The sequence below is a fragment of the Schistocerca gregaria genome, chromosome 1 (assembly GCF_023897955.1).
Source record: "Schistocerca gregaria isolate iqSchGreg1 chromosome 1, iqSchGreg1.2, whole genome shotgun sequence".
NCBI lineage: Eukaryota > Metazoa > Arthropoda > Insecta > Orthoptera > Acrididae > Schistocerca > Schistocerca gregaria.
Window position 1 is genome coordinate 1,174,500,812 of NC_064920.1, and position 17,692 is coordinate 1,174,518,503.

The 17,692-nt window shown below is 41.3% G+C and overlaps 1 protein-coding gene across 1 annotated transcript in view; it reads left to right on the plus strand.

Moving 5' to 3' along the window:
- LOC126284410 (serine/threonine-protein phosphatase 6 regulatory ankyrin repeat subunit C-like) overlaps nt 1-17,692 on the plus strand; it is a 312,174-nt gene that overhangs the window by 267,947 nt on the left and 26,535 nt on the right. Inside the window, exons 17-18 of the mRNA XM_049983326.1 lie at nt 3,876-4,172; nt 15,302-15,403. Coding sequence (XP_049839283.1) covers nt 3,876-4,172; nt 15,302-15,403 — 399 coding nt within the window. The remainder of the gene's footprint in view (nt 1-3,875; nt 4,173-15,301; nt 15,404-17,692) is intronic.

The following is a 17,692-nucleotide window of genomic DNA, read 5'->3' on the forward strand; positions in this document are numbered from 1 at the left end:
GGGTAAGGAGTCATTCCAATCCCGGGAGTGGAAGTCCAGAACCATGTGCATCATGTCTGAGATTAATACCTCTGATAACAAAACCAAAACAATTTGGAATATTATTACAAGGGAGACAGGGCAACCAAGAGTACAGGATGATGGCATTACCATCAAAGTGAATGGAAACTTGACAGACAACAAGCCGGAAGTCTAAAACATTTTGAATATTCATTTTTAAATGTTGTAGAGAAAATAGGATATAAATGTTCATTAGAAGAAGCAAGGCAGTTAAGGGAAGATGCCTTACCCACACCATTTGATACAACTGAAATTTCACCCACTTCTCCTTCTGAAATTGGGAAGATAGTAAACTCTCTCAAGAATAAAAGCTCACATGGAATTGATGGCATTTCCAGCAGGATAATAAAAGCTTGTTCCCAAGAGATAAGTGGGATTCTTAGCCACATATGTAATAGCTCTCTGAAGCATGGTATTTTCCCAGATAGATTGAAGTATGCCATTGTTAAACCACTGCATAAAAAAGCTGATACGTCTGATGTCAACAACTACCACCATATCTCTCTTCTCACTGCCTTATCCAAAATTCTTGAAAAAGTAATGTATTGTAGAATAGCTTCACACCTTTATAAAAATAAAGTTTTAACAAAATGTCAGTTTGGTTTCCAGAAAGGTTTTTCAACAGAAAATGCTATATATACTTTCACTAATGAAATATTAAATACTCTGAGTAACCGGAAGTCACCCGTTGGGATTTTTTGTGATCCCTCAAAGGCTTTTGATTGTGTAAATCATGGAATACTTCTAGATAAGCTCAAGTATTGTGGTAGGAATGGGACAACCCTCAAATGGTGTAAATCATACATAACTGGAAGAGTGCAGAAAGTTGAAATAAGCAGTTCACATAACATGCAAATCACTGATGATTTCTCAAACTGGGGAACAATCAAGAATGGGGTGCTTCAAGGTTCAGTCTTGGGTCCTCTGCTGTTCTTAATATACACTCCTGGAAATGGAAAAAAGAACACATTGACACCGGTGTGTCAGACCCACCATACTTGCTCCGGACACTGCGAGAGGGCTGTACAAGCAACGATCACACGCACGGCACAGTGGACACACCAGGAACCGCGGTGTTGGCCGTCGAATGGCGCTAGCTGTGCAGCATTTGTGCACCGCCGCCGTCAGTGTCAGCCAGTTTGCCGTGGCATACGGAGCTCCATCGCAGTCTTTAACACTGGTAGCATGCCGCGACAGCGTGGACGTGAACCGTATGTGCAGTTGACGGACTTTGAGTGAGGGCGTATAGTGGGCATGCGGGAGGCCGGGTGGACGTACTGCCGAATTGCTCAACACGTGGGGCGTGAGGTCTCCACAGTACATCGATGTTGTTGCCAGTGGTCGGCGGAAGGTGCACGTGCCCGTCGACCTGGGACCAGACCGCAGCGACGCACGGATGCACGCCAAGACCGTAGGATCCTACGCAGTGCCGTAGGGGACCGCACCGCCACTTCCCAGCAAATTAGGGACACTGTTGCTCCTGGGGTATCGGCGAGGACCATTCGCAACCGTCTCCATGAAGCTGGGCTATGGTCCCGCACACCGTTAGGCCGTCTTCCGCTCACGCCCCAACATCGTGCAGCCCGCCTCCAGTGGTGTCGCGACAGGCGTGAATCGTCTTCAGCGATGAGAGTCACTTCTGCCTTGGTGCCAATGATGGTCGTATGCGTGTTTGGCGCCGTGCAGGTGAGCGCCACAATCAGGACTGCATACGACCGAGGCACACAGGGCCAACACCCGGCATCATGGTGTGGGGAGCGATCTCCTACACTGGCCGTACACCTCTGGTGATCGTCAAGGGGACACTGAATAGTGCACGGTACATCCAAACCATCGTTCTACCATTCCTAGACTGGCAAGGGAACTTGCTGTTCCAACAGGACAATGCACGTCCGCATGTATCCCGTGCCACCCAACGTGCTCTAGAAGGTGTAAGTCAACTACCCTGGCCAGCAAGATCTCCGGATCTGTCCCCCATTGAGCATGTTTGGGACTGGATGAAGCGTCGTCTCACGCGGTCTGCACGTCCAGCATGAACGCTGGTCCAACTGAGGCGCCAGGTGGAAATGGCATGGCAAGCCGTTCCGCAGGACTACATCCAGCATCTCTATGATTGTCTCCATGGGAGAATAGCAGCCTGCATTGCTGCGAAAGGTGGATATACACTGTACTAGTGCCGACATTGTGCATGCTCTGTTGCCTGTGTCTATGTGCCTGTGGTTCTGTCAGTGTGATCATGTGATGTATCTGACCCCAGGAATGTGTCAATAAAGTTTCCCCTTCCTGGGACAATGAATTCACGGTGTTCTTATTTCAATTTCCAGGAGTGTATATTAATGACTTGTCATTCTATATTCACGAAGATTCAAAGCTGGTACTTTTTGCCGATAATACAAGTATAGCCATCACACCCAATTGAAATTGTAAATGATGTTTTTCAGAAAATCATTAAATGGTTCTCTGCAAATGGGTTCTCATTAAACTTTGACAAAACACAGTACATACAGTTTCACACAGTAAATGGAATGACACCATTACTAAATACAGACTTCGATCAGAAATCGGTAGCTAAGGTAGAATATTCAAAATTTGTAGGTGTATGCATTGATGAGGGGTTTAACTGGAAAAAAACACACTGAAGGCCTGCTGAAACGTTTGAGTTCAGCTACTTATGCCATTTTTATTTTTTTTAGGGTCATTGCAAATTTCAGAGATATACATACCAGTAAATTAGCTTACCAAGCCTATTTTCATTCTCTGCTTTCGTATTGGCATCATATTCTGGGGTAACTCATCATTGATTAAAAGAGTGTACATTGAACAAAAGCATGAAAACAGAATAATTGCTAGAGCTCATCCAAGGTCATCCTGCAGACACTTATTTAAAGAACTAGGGAACTTCACTGTAGCCTCACAATATATATATATTCACTTATGAAATTTGTTATTAACAATCCGAATGAATTCAAAGTAATAGCAGTGTACATGGCTACAACACTAGGAGAAAGGATAATCTTCACTACTCAAGGTTAAATCTAACTTTGGCTCAGAAGGGGGTAAATTATGCTGCTACAAAAGTCTTTGGTCACTTACCTGATAGCATCAAAAGTCTGACAGATAGCCAGATAGCATTTAAAAGGAAATTAAAATAATTTCTGAATGGCAACTCCTTCTACTCATTAGATGAATTTTTGGATATAGTAAGTGGGTAATTCCCCCCCCCCCCCCCCCCCCCCCCCACCCAAAAAAAAGTGTCATGTAATATTTTGTGTAATGTAATATCTTGTATAGACACATTTTATTAACCTGACACATTCCACATCATTATGAAGTGTCATATTCATGACCTATGGAACAAGTCCTAATCTAATCTAATCTAATTTGGTGTGTCTCCGTAAAGGTTTTTTTGAGTTTCATGCAAAATTTAATGCAGAAGCATTGCTTCTCTAACTCAGCCATTTTGAAATTCACAAACTGTACAACACAATGTTCTACTCAATACGGCACTGAACAAAAACTAACAGACATACAACAATGAAACTTTTTTCAGTTCCACATTAAACACACATATGTGCAGGGACACCAACGGCATTTCACTCTAACGCAGCACTGGCACAAAATTATGAATGGTCCAGAATTGTTTGTGCAGACATTGTACATTCGGAGATGCAAAAATAAAATTGAAGACATTAAAAGACTTACCAATGTCAACATAACTAAATGATCTGTTGATTTTAAAACTGCAATGAATTTGTATGTGTAATTATGACATCACAATATAAAAGGATAAAAATTTAAAAGAATGTTCTTTTCAGGTAATGGAGCTCTTGATCAAGGCTGGAATAGATTTCACTCTGAAGGATGTCATAAATCAAACATCCCTGAAGTGGACATCCAGTGCTGAAGGGGTGGAAGATGCAGACCATGTAAGAAATCAGAAAAAAGCAGCAATAATTGATGAAAAGAACAATGAGGGCCAAACACCACTACTGTTAGCAGCAGGCTGCAGGGATGCAGTCAGCTTGCTCCTGAGGGAAGGTGCAAGTATTAGTGTGAAAGATCACAGTGGGAAGACCCCTTTGCAAGTAGCCATTAATCAAGGCAGTCACAGTGTAAGTTCTGATTACAGTACACTAGTTTGTACTATGAATAAAATGATGATTATCTTTCCATTGATATGATTGTAGTTATGAAAACAGAAATGTGAACAAAATGTTTGAGACTCTTGGTCTAGTTTGTTTTACTGGAAATTGCAATCAAATTATGGACAATGAGAGTGAGACTGAAACAGGTAATGCAATCAATGCCAATTGTGTTGTCTGTGATTTACTAAGTAAACCAACTATTAGAACCACATTAAAGATGTAATGAAAAAGAAGATGAACATTATTTTTCACGGAGTTTAAGATACACAATGGCACCATCATTAGCAGACAGATGAGGAAGCTAGGAATGAGATATCATTAGGTATTAATACTCTTACTATAATGGATAATTCTTAGTGGAACACAGCCTAATGACTAAAGACAACACCTGACTGTATAGAGTAACTTCTGAGCTGTTGGAGGTGTATCTTGCATTATTTTTCACAGCACGTGACATGCAACACACAGACAGACAGAGAGAGAGAGAGAGAGAGAGAGAGAGAGAGAGAGAGAGAGAGAGAGAGAGAGAGATTCTCTCTGGTCTGTTGCCCAACTAGATTTCAGTTGGGATGTACCTTTCTTTCTGTGTGTATGTGTGTGAGTGGACTGTTCTAGAGAAGTACATAAATTTGAAAGCTGAGCTGAGATACACTGTTAAACTTCCTTTTATGTGTCTGCTGACATCTCAGTGCCCCCACTATGTAGTGATGGGCTGTGCTTACTTTTATCAACCTTTATTTATCCAGTCATAATATGGATAAAGCTATGTAATGTATAGGTGAACCGTACATGACACATTGACTTTTCTGACTTAAAAATCTGTCAGAGATGTAAGAGCTTAAGAGCAACCACACACTGTTTTCGGTAATATGCTCTTTGGTTGTATCCTAGGTTCACAATTTCATTAACACCACAAGATTTGTTTTCTTTTCTATGTCTCATTCTGAAACACTACTGTTTTCCTTTATTTTGCAATAATTGGCTGTATTTTGGTATTCTCTTCTGTGGAACATTTGTGTAGTTTAAAAAGGTTTATCATAGTTCTATACATTGTTTCCAATTGGAGTATTTATTTAATGTAAATGTTAATTCACATATTCATCATCTTGTTAATTGACATTGTAATGACAGTTGTATTTCAAAATACTCATAGAATCAACTCTACTTAATTACAAGTCAAGGTTATATTAACACAATTAAAATGCATTGTGTGCTTTATGCATCTCATGAGCTGTTAGTGTAGTGTAACTGAACCTATTTAAATTGTGAAAGATTCTTGCAGTAACTAAAAAAAATCCTGTGACAGACCAGCATTTTTTTACAAACATACCACAAGAGGCAGAATGTCCAAGACTAAACAGCAGAAATAGTATAGCTTTGTGAGTGAAAATGTACTGATATTATAAGAGCTATCTATGAATTACTAATTGAATTAATTTTATTATGAGTTACTACACTGTAAATCTTACCTCTATAACAAATGCAAAAGCTCATCATCAGTCTGTGTAGAAGCTTTCAGGGGCACTTTGAACCTTATCTTTCACTGAATAATTGTCATTAGTTAAACTGGATAGTGTTGGTATAAAGATCTGTTATGACAAATTAGATATTTTCATTCAAGTGATTACAAGGAATTAGACATTTTCATTTGAGTGATGACCAGTTTATCTTACACTTCTGTTTATATTCCATCAACACCGGGCTGACAATTAAGCTTCTTGATAATTTCAGTAGCAACAAATTTTGTAAACATCGTTCTTCCACAGATCAATGTTCTTCAAAAATAGTCTGTTAGAGCATCCCACTTAGAAAGTGAAGGGACAATATTTACTTCCAGTATTATGCACACACAGGAATTAATGGCAAAGTATAAACAGATTGTAACATGTGCCCTGGTGGAATTGGATTAATGATGGAAAAGACACTATGTGGTTTAATAACAAATTCTGGAAATTGCTGAGCAAGCAGAGACTGCTGCACTTTCAGATCAGAAAGAATGCATAAATGACAACAGGCAAAACTTAGTAGAAATTCATGCATCTGTATAAAGATCAATATGTGAAGCATACAGCAGCAACCACCATAATACCTTAGCAAAAGATCTCATCAAGAGCCTAGATAATTATGGTCCTACATAAAATTGCTAGGTACTTATGGTCCTACATAAAATTGCTATGTGGGTTGAAGACTGCTATCCAGTCACTCACTGGCACAGCAGTAGAGCACAGCAAAAGAAAAGCCAAAATTTTAAATTTCATATTTAAGAAGTCATTCATGCATGAGGATCATACAAACAGACTGTCTTTGATAATTTTACAGACTCCCATATGGGAGATGTAGTATAAGGCATTCCTGGTTTAGAGAAGGAACTGAAAGAGTTGTGAACAAATACATTGCCAATTGGAATCTCATTTCAGTTTTACAGAGTATACTCTATGGCATTGGTTCCTTATTTAGCTTGTATTTATCATGAATATTTCACCCAGCACAAAGTTCCAAGTGAATGGGAAAAAGTGCAGGTGACTCCTGTGTGTAATGAGGGTAAAAGAACAAGCCTGCAAAATTATAGACCAGCATATTTCACATGAGTTTGCTGTAAAGATTCCTAGCTTCTGTCCACAAATCAACACAGATTTAGGAACTGTTGCTTATGAGAAACTCAGCATACCCTTTTTTTCTCACTTGATATCATGCAAACCATGGATGAAGGCCAATAGGCAGATTCCATATTCTTACACTTCTGAAAAGTGTTTTACATGGTGCCTCACTGCAGACTGTTAACAAAGGTGCAAACTTACAGAATAATTTCCCAGACATGTTAGTAACTCAAAGACTTCTTAAACAATTTGACACAGTTGTTACCCTCACTTGTAAGTGTTCATTAGAGACAAATGTATCATCAGGAGTGCCCCAGGGAAAAAATGATAGGGGTGCTTGTATTCTCTATAAACATAAATGATCTGACAGACTGGGTGAAGAGCAGTCTGTGGCTATTTGCTGATGAAGCTGTGTGTACAGGAAGGTGTCATCATTGGGTGATTGTAAGAAGATACAAGATGACTTAGACAAAATTTCTAGATGGTTTGATGGATGGCAGCTTGCTATAAATGTAGAATAATGTAAGTTAATGCAGATGAGTAGGAAGAACAAGACCATAATGCTTGAATACAGTGTTAGTAGTTTACTGTTTGACACACTCATGTCAATTAATTATTCAGGCACATTGCAAAGAAATGAAACAAGCATGTAAAGATTGTAGAAGGGAAGGCAAATGGTCGACTTCAGTTTATTTGGAGAATTTTGGGAAAGTGTGGCTCATCTGTAGAGGAAACTGCATATGGAACACTGATGCAACACATTCTTGAATACTGCTTGAGTGTTTGAGAATCACCTTGTCATATTAAAGGAAGACATTGAAGCAATTCTAAGGCAAGATGCTAGATTTGTTACTGGTAGGTTTGATTGACACATGAATATTAGGGAGATGCTTCATGAACTCAAGCAGGAATCCCGAGAGGGAAGACAATGTTCTTTTTATGGAACACTATTGAGAAAATTTTCAGAACAGGCATTTGAAGCTGACTGCATAACAATTATACGGCCACCTATGTACATTTTGCATGAGAACTATGAAGATAAGAGAAATTATGGCTCATATAGGGGCATATAGACAGTTGGTTTTCCTCACTCTACTTGTGAACAGAGCAAAAAAGGAAATCATTAGTCGTAGTACAAGGTACCCTCTGCCGTGCACTATATGGTGGCTAGATGTACATAGATGCATATGTATGTACAGTTCTTAGAATGATTCCTCAACAACATTCAAAATGGTAGAGGTAAAACCACCATATTGTTAATCTAGATAAGAAAACACAGTTCATAAATGTTAAGTAGCAACCAAGGAGAGTTTATAAAGATATTCACTAACTTCTACTTTTACAAATACTTTGATGAAGAAATGTTAATTTATTGTCTCGTACTGCAACGTGTAGTTTCTGCTCATGCAATCTATGGTCTTGAACTTTTTATATACCGGTAGGTCTTACTTGTGTGGATACTGGATTCAGGTTTTTTTTATCTAGCTCTAACTTCACAGACTGACAAGCACAGAGTGAAGATTTATGGGTTGGGGGTGTAATGATATTTTTTAATCTTGATCATTACACTATAGTTTATAAAACTGCAAGGTCAAATTTACTAATGCAGGTGATTTATTAATTTTAACAACAATTTAGTTTAACTAAAACTTTGTTGGGTAGAAACATATAAAATTCTCAGTACTAATTCATAAGTACACTGTAAACAATCATGGTGGATTATCTACTTACAGGTAAAGTTGTCATGTTTATTTTATGCCAATTTTTAACTAAGATGATATTGTAGTGGCTTTGTTGTTCAGAAATATGATGCAGCATTTCTTCAGACTTTTAAAGGATTTCATGTATTTCATAACAGCTGCAGTTGTCACAGATCCTGTTCCTTTGGTCTTACAACTTGTCTGGTGGAACGTTGCATCATTTTTCAGAACGATGAAGGTGCTGCAATATCAAATTTATCTGCCAATACCGAGCAAGTGATTTTCGATTAAAATGTTTCCACTGTACAAGAATATACACATGGCATCAACAAGTATAAATGATATATCTCCGCCATTGCAAGTTCTTTGATTCTGAACCTAACAACCCACGCCATCTTGCTTGTTTAGTTTGCTGAAATATTTTTTGTAATGTGAATTTCTGTATGAAATACACCAAGTCCTACAGAAATGTGTGTGTTTCTGTGGGCTGTAACCCAACCAAAATCCTATGGTGGTGACCCTGAGTAAGAATTTGTGCTCCAATTCCTCATAATGCAAGTATTTTCACATCTACCACACTGGCTTTTTTACACCTCCGTTCATGTTGGCCATGTGTCCTGCCTCGCAGCACATGGATATCGAGGCTCCTGCACCTACAACAGGACATTTCGTTGCTTCACCACCACCTGAATTTTACAACACATTTCCTGCAGTTTGGTTGCCTCAACACTTTTGCTACTCAACAGTGTAACATGTGACTGCAGACTAAGGCTTTGCATCTCCAGTGAGTGTGCATCGACATAATCATTTTGAAAATGATGTGCATCGACATAATCATTTTGAAAATGATAACGAGGAGAGCAAAGTTCCTGCAGTTCATCATGCTGACATGGATTCTGCATTTTGTGCACATACTATGTATGAGACGCTGGCCGCCCAGGCGACCATTACAACAGTGCTGTGTGCAGCCTCACCTTTGTTAGGATAGACCACTTGTTCCGATCGTGGCATCCATGACACCTAAGGGCTTTACTGCATCATCGGCTTACAAAATGGACAATTCCCAGTGTATATCACGAACATTTCCAGGCCAGTTTCTGCCCCCAGTGACCGTTTAGCTCCTCAGTGCACTTTATGGGCCCCAACCTATTGTGAGCAACGTGCCACGTAGTGATACTAACTGTGCTTTCTGCCCCTCTGAAAAAGCCCCTTTACTGTGCTGCTCTGTGCACAACCGCTCTTCCACACCTCCCCCCCACCCACCCCCACCCCCCTCCCCCCACATACACACGCTCTCTGCTGCGAGCCGTGAACTGATCTACATTCCGGACCTGTGATTCTGTTGAGCTTCAACTCCGACACTCTAATGGCCTCTGCCCCCTCTGGATCTTCCATGTGGCAGACATTGCAGAACCGATCCTGGGAATTGACTTATTACACCACCAAATGTCTCCAAATGTCGTCTTGAGGTTCTCTTTTTCACCACACCTTTAACTGTCACATCCCATGTGACAGTGCTCCACCACCTGTCCTGAGTATAAACGCTGTTAACTGTTTAGTGCATCACTGTGCAGCTTTTGCGAGAAGGACTTGTGCAACCATGAATCGCAGCCTGGTGGAAAGTGCCAAGATATGCACCCTCTGCTGTGAGAACGCGGTTTTGAAAAATTGCATTGCACGCTGTGAGGATGAGCTTTCTGCGATCACCGTCTGCATCAATTCACACCGCTCGGCAGTTCTGACACCTGAGCCTTCATCCACTGCACCCGACAGCTTTGTTGACAAAGCACACAAGTTAGCAAAAGCACACCTATCTTGTGTGACTCCAGTCTCAACAACATGGTGTTACCCACATCTCCCCCACCCCCATCAAGTGTGTTCCACTGAACATCTCCCTCACCTGTTTTGCAAACTGACACTCGCACCTCATGACAATCCAACTGTCCGAGCTCCAACCACACCCACCACTATCGTGCATGCACCCACCCAGTGTGTTGAAAAACATCCCCTCGCTCTCATGCCTTCTTACATGGCTTGCTCCACAGCTTCAACCATGCCAGCAGCACCTCCACTGCCAAGCGTATCTCTCTCACGCACTACAGACAACAGACAGCCTTTATGCACACTACTCTTGTCGACCTCACGCTCAGCACTCACAAACTGCCATCTGTGCCAGCGTAAGCATAACAAAAATGTTATGTTTTGCTGCCATTCCCTCTCGAGCAGAAAACTACACTGCTTCTGAGCCATGCACCCCTAATAAGTCAACCAAAACCATGCCCCACAGTCATCAAACATTCGGTTTCCACTGTCACGAACAGAACTACTCATCACATCATCATGTCCGAGGGCCCACCTATTTCCCATAAGGCTTGCCACCTTAATCCACTCAAGTTACACTCGCCAACAAATACAGGAACTTCTTGAGGCAGGAATTTACAGCTCCCTGATGGTAACTGGTCATCACCCATACACCTCACCCATAAACAACATGGCTCCTTTCGTATATGTGCCAATTACTGACAGTAGAACTGTGATGGAAAATTATCCTGCACTTAACATTTCCAACTTTACTCACCTTCTTGCGGGTGCTACAATTTTCAGCGTATTGGATTGCAAACACACTTATCACCAAATACCAGACGCACCAGAAGACATACCGAAAATAGGGACTATCACCTCTGTCGGGTTGCATGAGTACCATTTCATGCCATTTGGGTTAAAAAATGTGGCAAGATTATATTGACTCTCTCTTGCCCCAGTTCAACTTCTGTTTCATATATCTCGATGATATCCTGATCTTCAGCAAATCTGCGCATGATCTCAAATGCCACATCATGATAGTAAAGGACACTCTCTCATCAAATGAAGTCAAGATCAACATTGACAAACTGCAGCTCCACCAACAATCTGTCCAATTCTTGGGATAGACAGTCTTGGCTGCCAATACACACACCCCTGAATGGAAGGTGCAATATTTCTTATCCATGCCATTTCCTACCACATACAAAGGACTCTGTTGGTTCCTGGGAGGGATAAACTACTACCGTTGCCATTTGCGTACAGCAGCTGACACCCAGGCCACCCTCACTAATGCCCTCACAGGCAAGCAAACTTCAGTGACATGCCCCATTCCGTGGATAGAAGTAATGCGCGCAGCCTTCCAGGCCCTGAAAGACTCTCTCGCACAAGCCATCATCCTTGCTTATCCAATCTTAGATGCTGAACTCTTCATCACAACAGATGCCAGTGACTCTGTGGTAAGTGTGATTCTACAACAACACCACAACAATGTGGTCAAGCCACTTCAGTTCTATTGATAGAAACTTTCATGCATCCAACAAAAATACTCTGCCTTCGGCCGCAAACTTTTAGCAGTTTATGAGGCAGTGAAACACCTCCACCCCAACGTCGAGAGCCGACCTTTCCACATCCTGACCAACTATAAACCAGTAGCAGATACCAGCTGCCACTGCCCTCTCGACCCCCCCCCCCCCTCCCCTCCACTCACCCATTGCTGTTGGCATTTCAATTTCATATCTCAGTTCTCTACTGACGTCCACCATGTCAAAGGTGCCAAAAACATAATTGTAGATTTCCTTTCCCGCATTAACACCATCTCAACCGTCTGTGACCTTTCCAACCTCATATCCCTACAGAACTAGGATGAGGATATACAAAACTTCTCAACAGCACCTCCACTTCACTGTCTTTCACCAAAGCAAAATTCGCTGGCGCCCAAGGAAGTCTGGTGCGACTCCTCCACCAGACACTCCTCCACTCCACCCCCCCCTCCCCACCTCCCTTACTGTTCACTGTTTGACGCACTAAAATTTCTAGCACACCCCAGAATTAGGTCATCAACACATCTTGTGTCAAAACAATTTGTGTGGTAAGACATGAAGCATGATTGTCAGACCTGGGTCTGGAACTGCAACACCTGCCAGTGCAACAAAGTCACCAGGCATACTGTTCCACCTGTCCGCAAATTAAACATTCCATCTGGCCACTTTTTCCGCATACACCTGGATCTCATCAGCCCCCTCCCCCCTTCAGAGGGCTTCTGTTATGTTCTTTCTTACATCAATTGTTTATCTTGGTGGGTAGAGGTCGTACCTCTCACCAACAAAACGGCTGAAACAGTGGCTAAGGCTTTTGTTCCTGCCTGGACTTCCCACTTTGGCTGCCCCTCTACTGTCACCACTGACCAGAGCTGGCAGTTTGAATCAGCACTCTTCACCCAACTCTGCCAGCTGTGTGGTTTCAACAAAACAGACTGGTAAAACAGTGGCATCGCACTCCCAAGACAGCACTGTGGTGTCCTGACAGCCTTTGGACCGAGGCCCTCCCATGGGTACTCCTTGGCCTGCAGTCATTCTACAAACCAGATATCGAGGGCACCACAAATGAGTTCATCTATGGTGAAAACACTGTCCTTGGTGGGGAGCTGTTACAACCTACCTCCTCTGACAACCCTAACCCCCTTCACAATTTCATAAGCTGGATCCAAACATATTTTGCAAACATTTCCCTGATCCCCCCTCGTATAGCCAATACACCACCCCCACCCCCTTCTCCCTGCTTCTACATGCCCTCCAATCTCCTTTCATGCAAATTCGTTTTTCCCCGTGACAACACCATCCAGGCCCTACTTGCCCCAGCATATTCAGGCCCATATGAGGTCATAAACCACACTGCTAATACGATGGACATCTGGGTAAAATGTTCACCACTCACCTTTTCTCTCCACCACATGAAACCATCACACCTCGACTCGGCATCTTTCATGCTGAACGATGTTATGCAGCCTCCCAGCACTGAGGACTCAAGCTATGATGCTGCAGAGCTGCTGCCACAGCCCTCACCCAAATGTGATTCTGCAAACAGTATTCCTTTGGTTCTCGCCCTCTCTCTCTTTCTCTCTCTACATCCTTCCCACTACACTCTCTAGTGGTTCTACAAACCAATGTCCCACCCGAACGTATGGAGGATGTCACCATCCTCATTGTTAACACCCACATCTTCATCCTGCTGCAAGGCAACTTGCCCCACATGATTACTGGCTCTCGCCTGCTGCAGTGGGGGGTTGACCAGATGATTCTCTGAGCTACAGTAACCCCCCTAGGGAGGTTTATGGTTTGATTGCTTCCTCCTGATCATGCGAGGGACACAGTCCCTCCCCACACTGCTCCATCTTCATACACGGGCTGATGCCTCATCCTCCCACACCACCTACAGGGGCTCCATGTCTACGTCCCAGCATGGTCCCTGCCACAGCAACCTCTGGCGATTGACATCCCCATCACATCACTGCCATCTCACCGCCTTCACCACTGGACATACCCCTCTTCCACTGCACTCAAACTGTACTACACACTATTGGGGGGGGGGGGGGGGGGGGGGGCTGGGGGGCTGTGTGGCATCGAGAAGTACAAATGATATATTTCTGCCATCGCAAGTTCTTTGACTCTGAACCTAAGGGCCCATGCCATCTTGCTTGTCCAGTTCACTGTATGGTTTGTTGTAATGTGGACGTCTGTATGAAATGTACCAAGTCCTACAGAAATGTGTGTGTATCCTTGGGCTACAACCAACTGAAATCCCACATACATAATGGATTTATGAGTGCAGATTCTAGACAAGTGGTTGATAACATGTGGAAGTTTGGGTTAGGCCATAAATTGTGCTTGGATAGCATATTGGTAAGGTAACTGCTCATGATAAATGAGAAGTCCGGGTTCGAAACCTGGTCTGGCATGAATTTTCATTGTCATCACTCCATTACACAGCTGATGGTTGTCCATATTCACAACTGTGAATACATTTCATGTATTTCAATTAAGAGCTTCATGAAGTAATAAGGAGTGTTAAGTTCACTTAAGTTACAACAACAAAAGTGTAATGGCAAATCCTGGAACCAAACAAGCTTATGGGGTCTGATGGCAAAAGTAAATTTGGGTGTGACTTATATTGAATTCTGAATATCTTTTAAGTTAATTAGTATCTGGAAAACTGATAGAAATTACTGGAAAGAAGGATGTGAGGACTTTGTAATGAGTGCCATCAATTCTCTTTTTCATATGGGATTCTGTTGTAATGACTCTGGCTTCTAATTTCTCTTAATTATTAAGGTCCATTGAAACTCCATGCACCACTTTCTGCTTTAGTAACCCCTCCTCCCACACGAAATGAAAAGATTTGCTTTTGGTGATGTAAATTCCACTTAACTCCTCTATTATACAGAGTTTGACTTTGTCAGTATGTAGACAGCTGATAGTAGTCTGTATAAATTTACATGAATACTTCATTTGCAGTATCAGGTACAAACAGCAGCTAAGTATTATAAGAGAAGGAACAGTGCTTTTTGTTTTAAGCAGATGCTCTTCTCGATCTAAAAGTGAGTCCCATGATTATTGATGTGAGCAGGTTAGCACAAGTGATAATATGCTGTTAGTATTCTTTACATAAGCCTGCAGTTACTACTTTTGCCTGTTAATATATAATTTGATTCATTCCACGCCTGTGAAGATTCTCTCCCAAGATGGGATTTATGGAAAACAGCATGTGAATGAATGAAAATAGTATGTTTTGTAGATATATTTCCCTTACAAATCACACAGGGCAACATCTTTTATTGTGTATTTTTCTTTTTCTTGACACATTCCATACCTGAAAACACTCTTCTCACTGATGGAATCCATCTAAAACCACCATAAATTTGATTGAAAATATAATTTCATGTGACTGTTATTCTGATATAATGCAATTAACAAGAGATAAGTGATTCTTTGTCATACAGGCTGTAAGACTGCTATGGGGTGCAGGAAGCAACTTCCTTGACATCCCACAGGAGTGTCGCAACAAAGCAGTGCACTTAGCAGTAACATCAGGAGATTTAGAGGTAAGCAAAAGCACAACTGGAAATGCGTTTTAAGTCAGTATATGTCTTTACTATTCTATGTGCAACCTTCTCCATAGCACATTTGACTAAATTTACAATGATGTTTAATAATTATCCACATTGACATTTGTTATTCTCTTGCTCTCTAGAACTCCCTTATCAGGATTAAATGAATCAGGGAAAAATTCTAAATACCATATACTGAAGAAAAATAATATTCATGCATACTGAAAAGATTGGCATAGGCTGGGATAATGTCCAAGGTGTGCACTGTCATTGCTTTATAAACATAATTGGTTTATTGCATTTTCCCAGTCACTAGTCACATAAATGGTTTTAGTATCAGTTTCTACTCTTAGAATATCATTCAGAAAGCTGGGTCATCAGTGAAGTACAACACTTAGCACTAAAGCACATTGGTAATCAACACAGTTGTATACACAGATAAGAACTGCTCCTAGACAGAAAGTGCTGCTATTTATACAAAAATTGCACATAGCATAATATGCAACAATTAAAAACAAGAAATTTTGTCTATCTTCTAGAAATGACAAATTCAAAATTAAAAATATTTATTGTTGATCGGATGTAAACTGGAGAGCTACAGCATGCCACCCAGAAATGTTAGCTGATGCTCCACATTCAATGCAGCACAATCATGGCATTTCTCCTTCTCTTGGAGAAACAGTGACCCACTGCTTCAGAAGCTCTCATTGTAGACAATTACAACATCCTAGATCTAGATCGTCTTTATGCTCTATATGGCAGCACTGCAGAATCCTTATGTTTTGGTTGTTCCATTACATCCTCTTCACAATGATGAATATCAATGATATTCATTCTGTTCATAGCTCCACAATCATCAAAATGGCCTTCAGTTTCCTTGAACAACAAACTCTCATCATTAATATGTGCCTTAGCATTGTAGTAGGTCCTCATCAGGAGGTACTGAATGATATCTCTGCACTTTTATCTTCTTCAAAAATGGCATAATTCTCAACTTCACATGTGACTCTCACAAGCAACAAAGGATACAGTGTGTCCCAAAACAGCATTTTAGTAAACCACTTTCCACACAGATGTAAAAATCCATACTGAACATCCCGCACATTATCTTAATGAACACTGCTTCACAGTATAGTGCTCTCGGTCCTTCTCTTTGGAGTCCTGGGATGGTATGCAAGCCAACATTCTTCAGAATAATTCACTGTACATGATCTGGGATAACACACAACAATTTTTGCCCCATTGGATCATAGTTCCCCTTATGTAATATTCTGTTTATGACTTAGAAATTTCTTTCAGTAAGTTCCTCCTCCTTCAAGGCCTCTATTGCTTCCAGCAGCTATAGATCTTCCACCTGTTCAACACCCATGTCATTTAATGTAGCAATGGCTGAGATTTCATCTGCACTGCTGTACTCAGCTAAAGGATTCCTTGAAAGGCAGTTGGCATCCACATGTTTGCTACGCTTTTGTGTACCACTGTGATTCGTACTCCTAAAGCCTCAATGCGCATCAAACCACTCAATCCAATGGATCCTTCAGGCAAGTCAGTCAATATGTGAATGGTGGTCCATTACAGTATTGAATGGTTTGAAAAAACACCATTGTAGGGTAGCTCATTTCAGATTTAGATCATATTCTGGAAGCATAAATTATCGCCATTTGAGCAACTTTGGGTGAATTGGCAAAAGAACTGCAACTGCGCCAATCCCAGGGCCACTAGTGTTGGTTTAAAGTTCTGTTCCACCATTCTCTTCACACAATGCTAGAACTGGAGAAGATGTTAGCACCACCTTAAGAACAAGGGATTATCTTTCTTGCATCCTATTTCAGGAAATTTTGGTGTCTCTCTGCAATAGTTGTTGCAAGCAGTGTCTCTTGGTACAGCAGTCAGAAGTCCTTTATGAATTGTCAGTGGTATAAACACATTCCAAGAAAGTTTCTCACATCACAAGTTCACCAAGGACTCATAAAATATGTGACTGATCTTATTTGCTTAGTACTGGAATGGAATGGACTCCATAATTACTAACTAGGTGTCCCAGGGTTTTTATTTCTTGGGTAACAGAGAAGCACTTTTTTGTATTCAAGTGAAGATCTGTGGTGTTAACACTCATCTACACACATGTTCTTCAAATGTCTGCAAAAAATGACAATATCATCCAGGTACCAAAGACACATTATCCATTTAAAATGTCAAAGCAGGTTGTCCTTCATATGCTCAAAGGTGGATGGGATGTTATACATAGTCAAAACAGCACAAATTTGAACTCGTAGAGGCAGT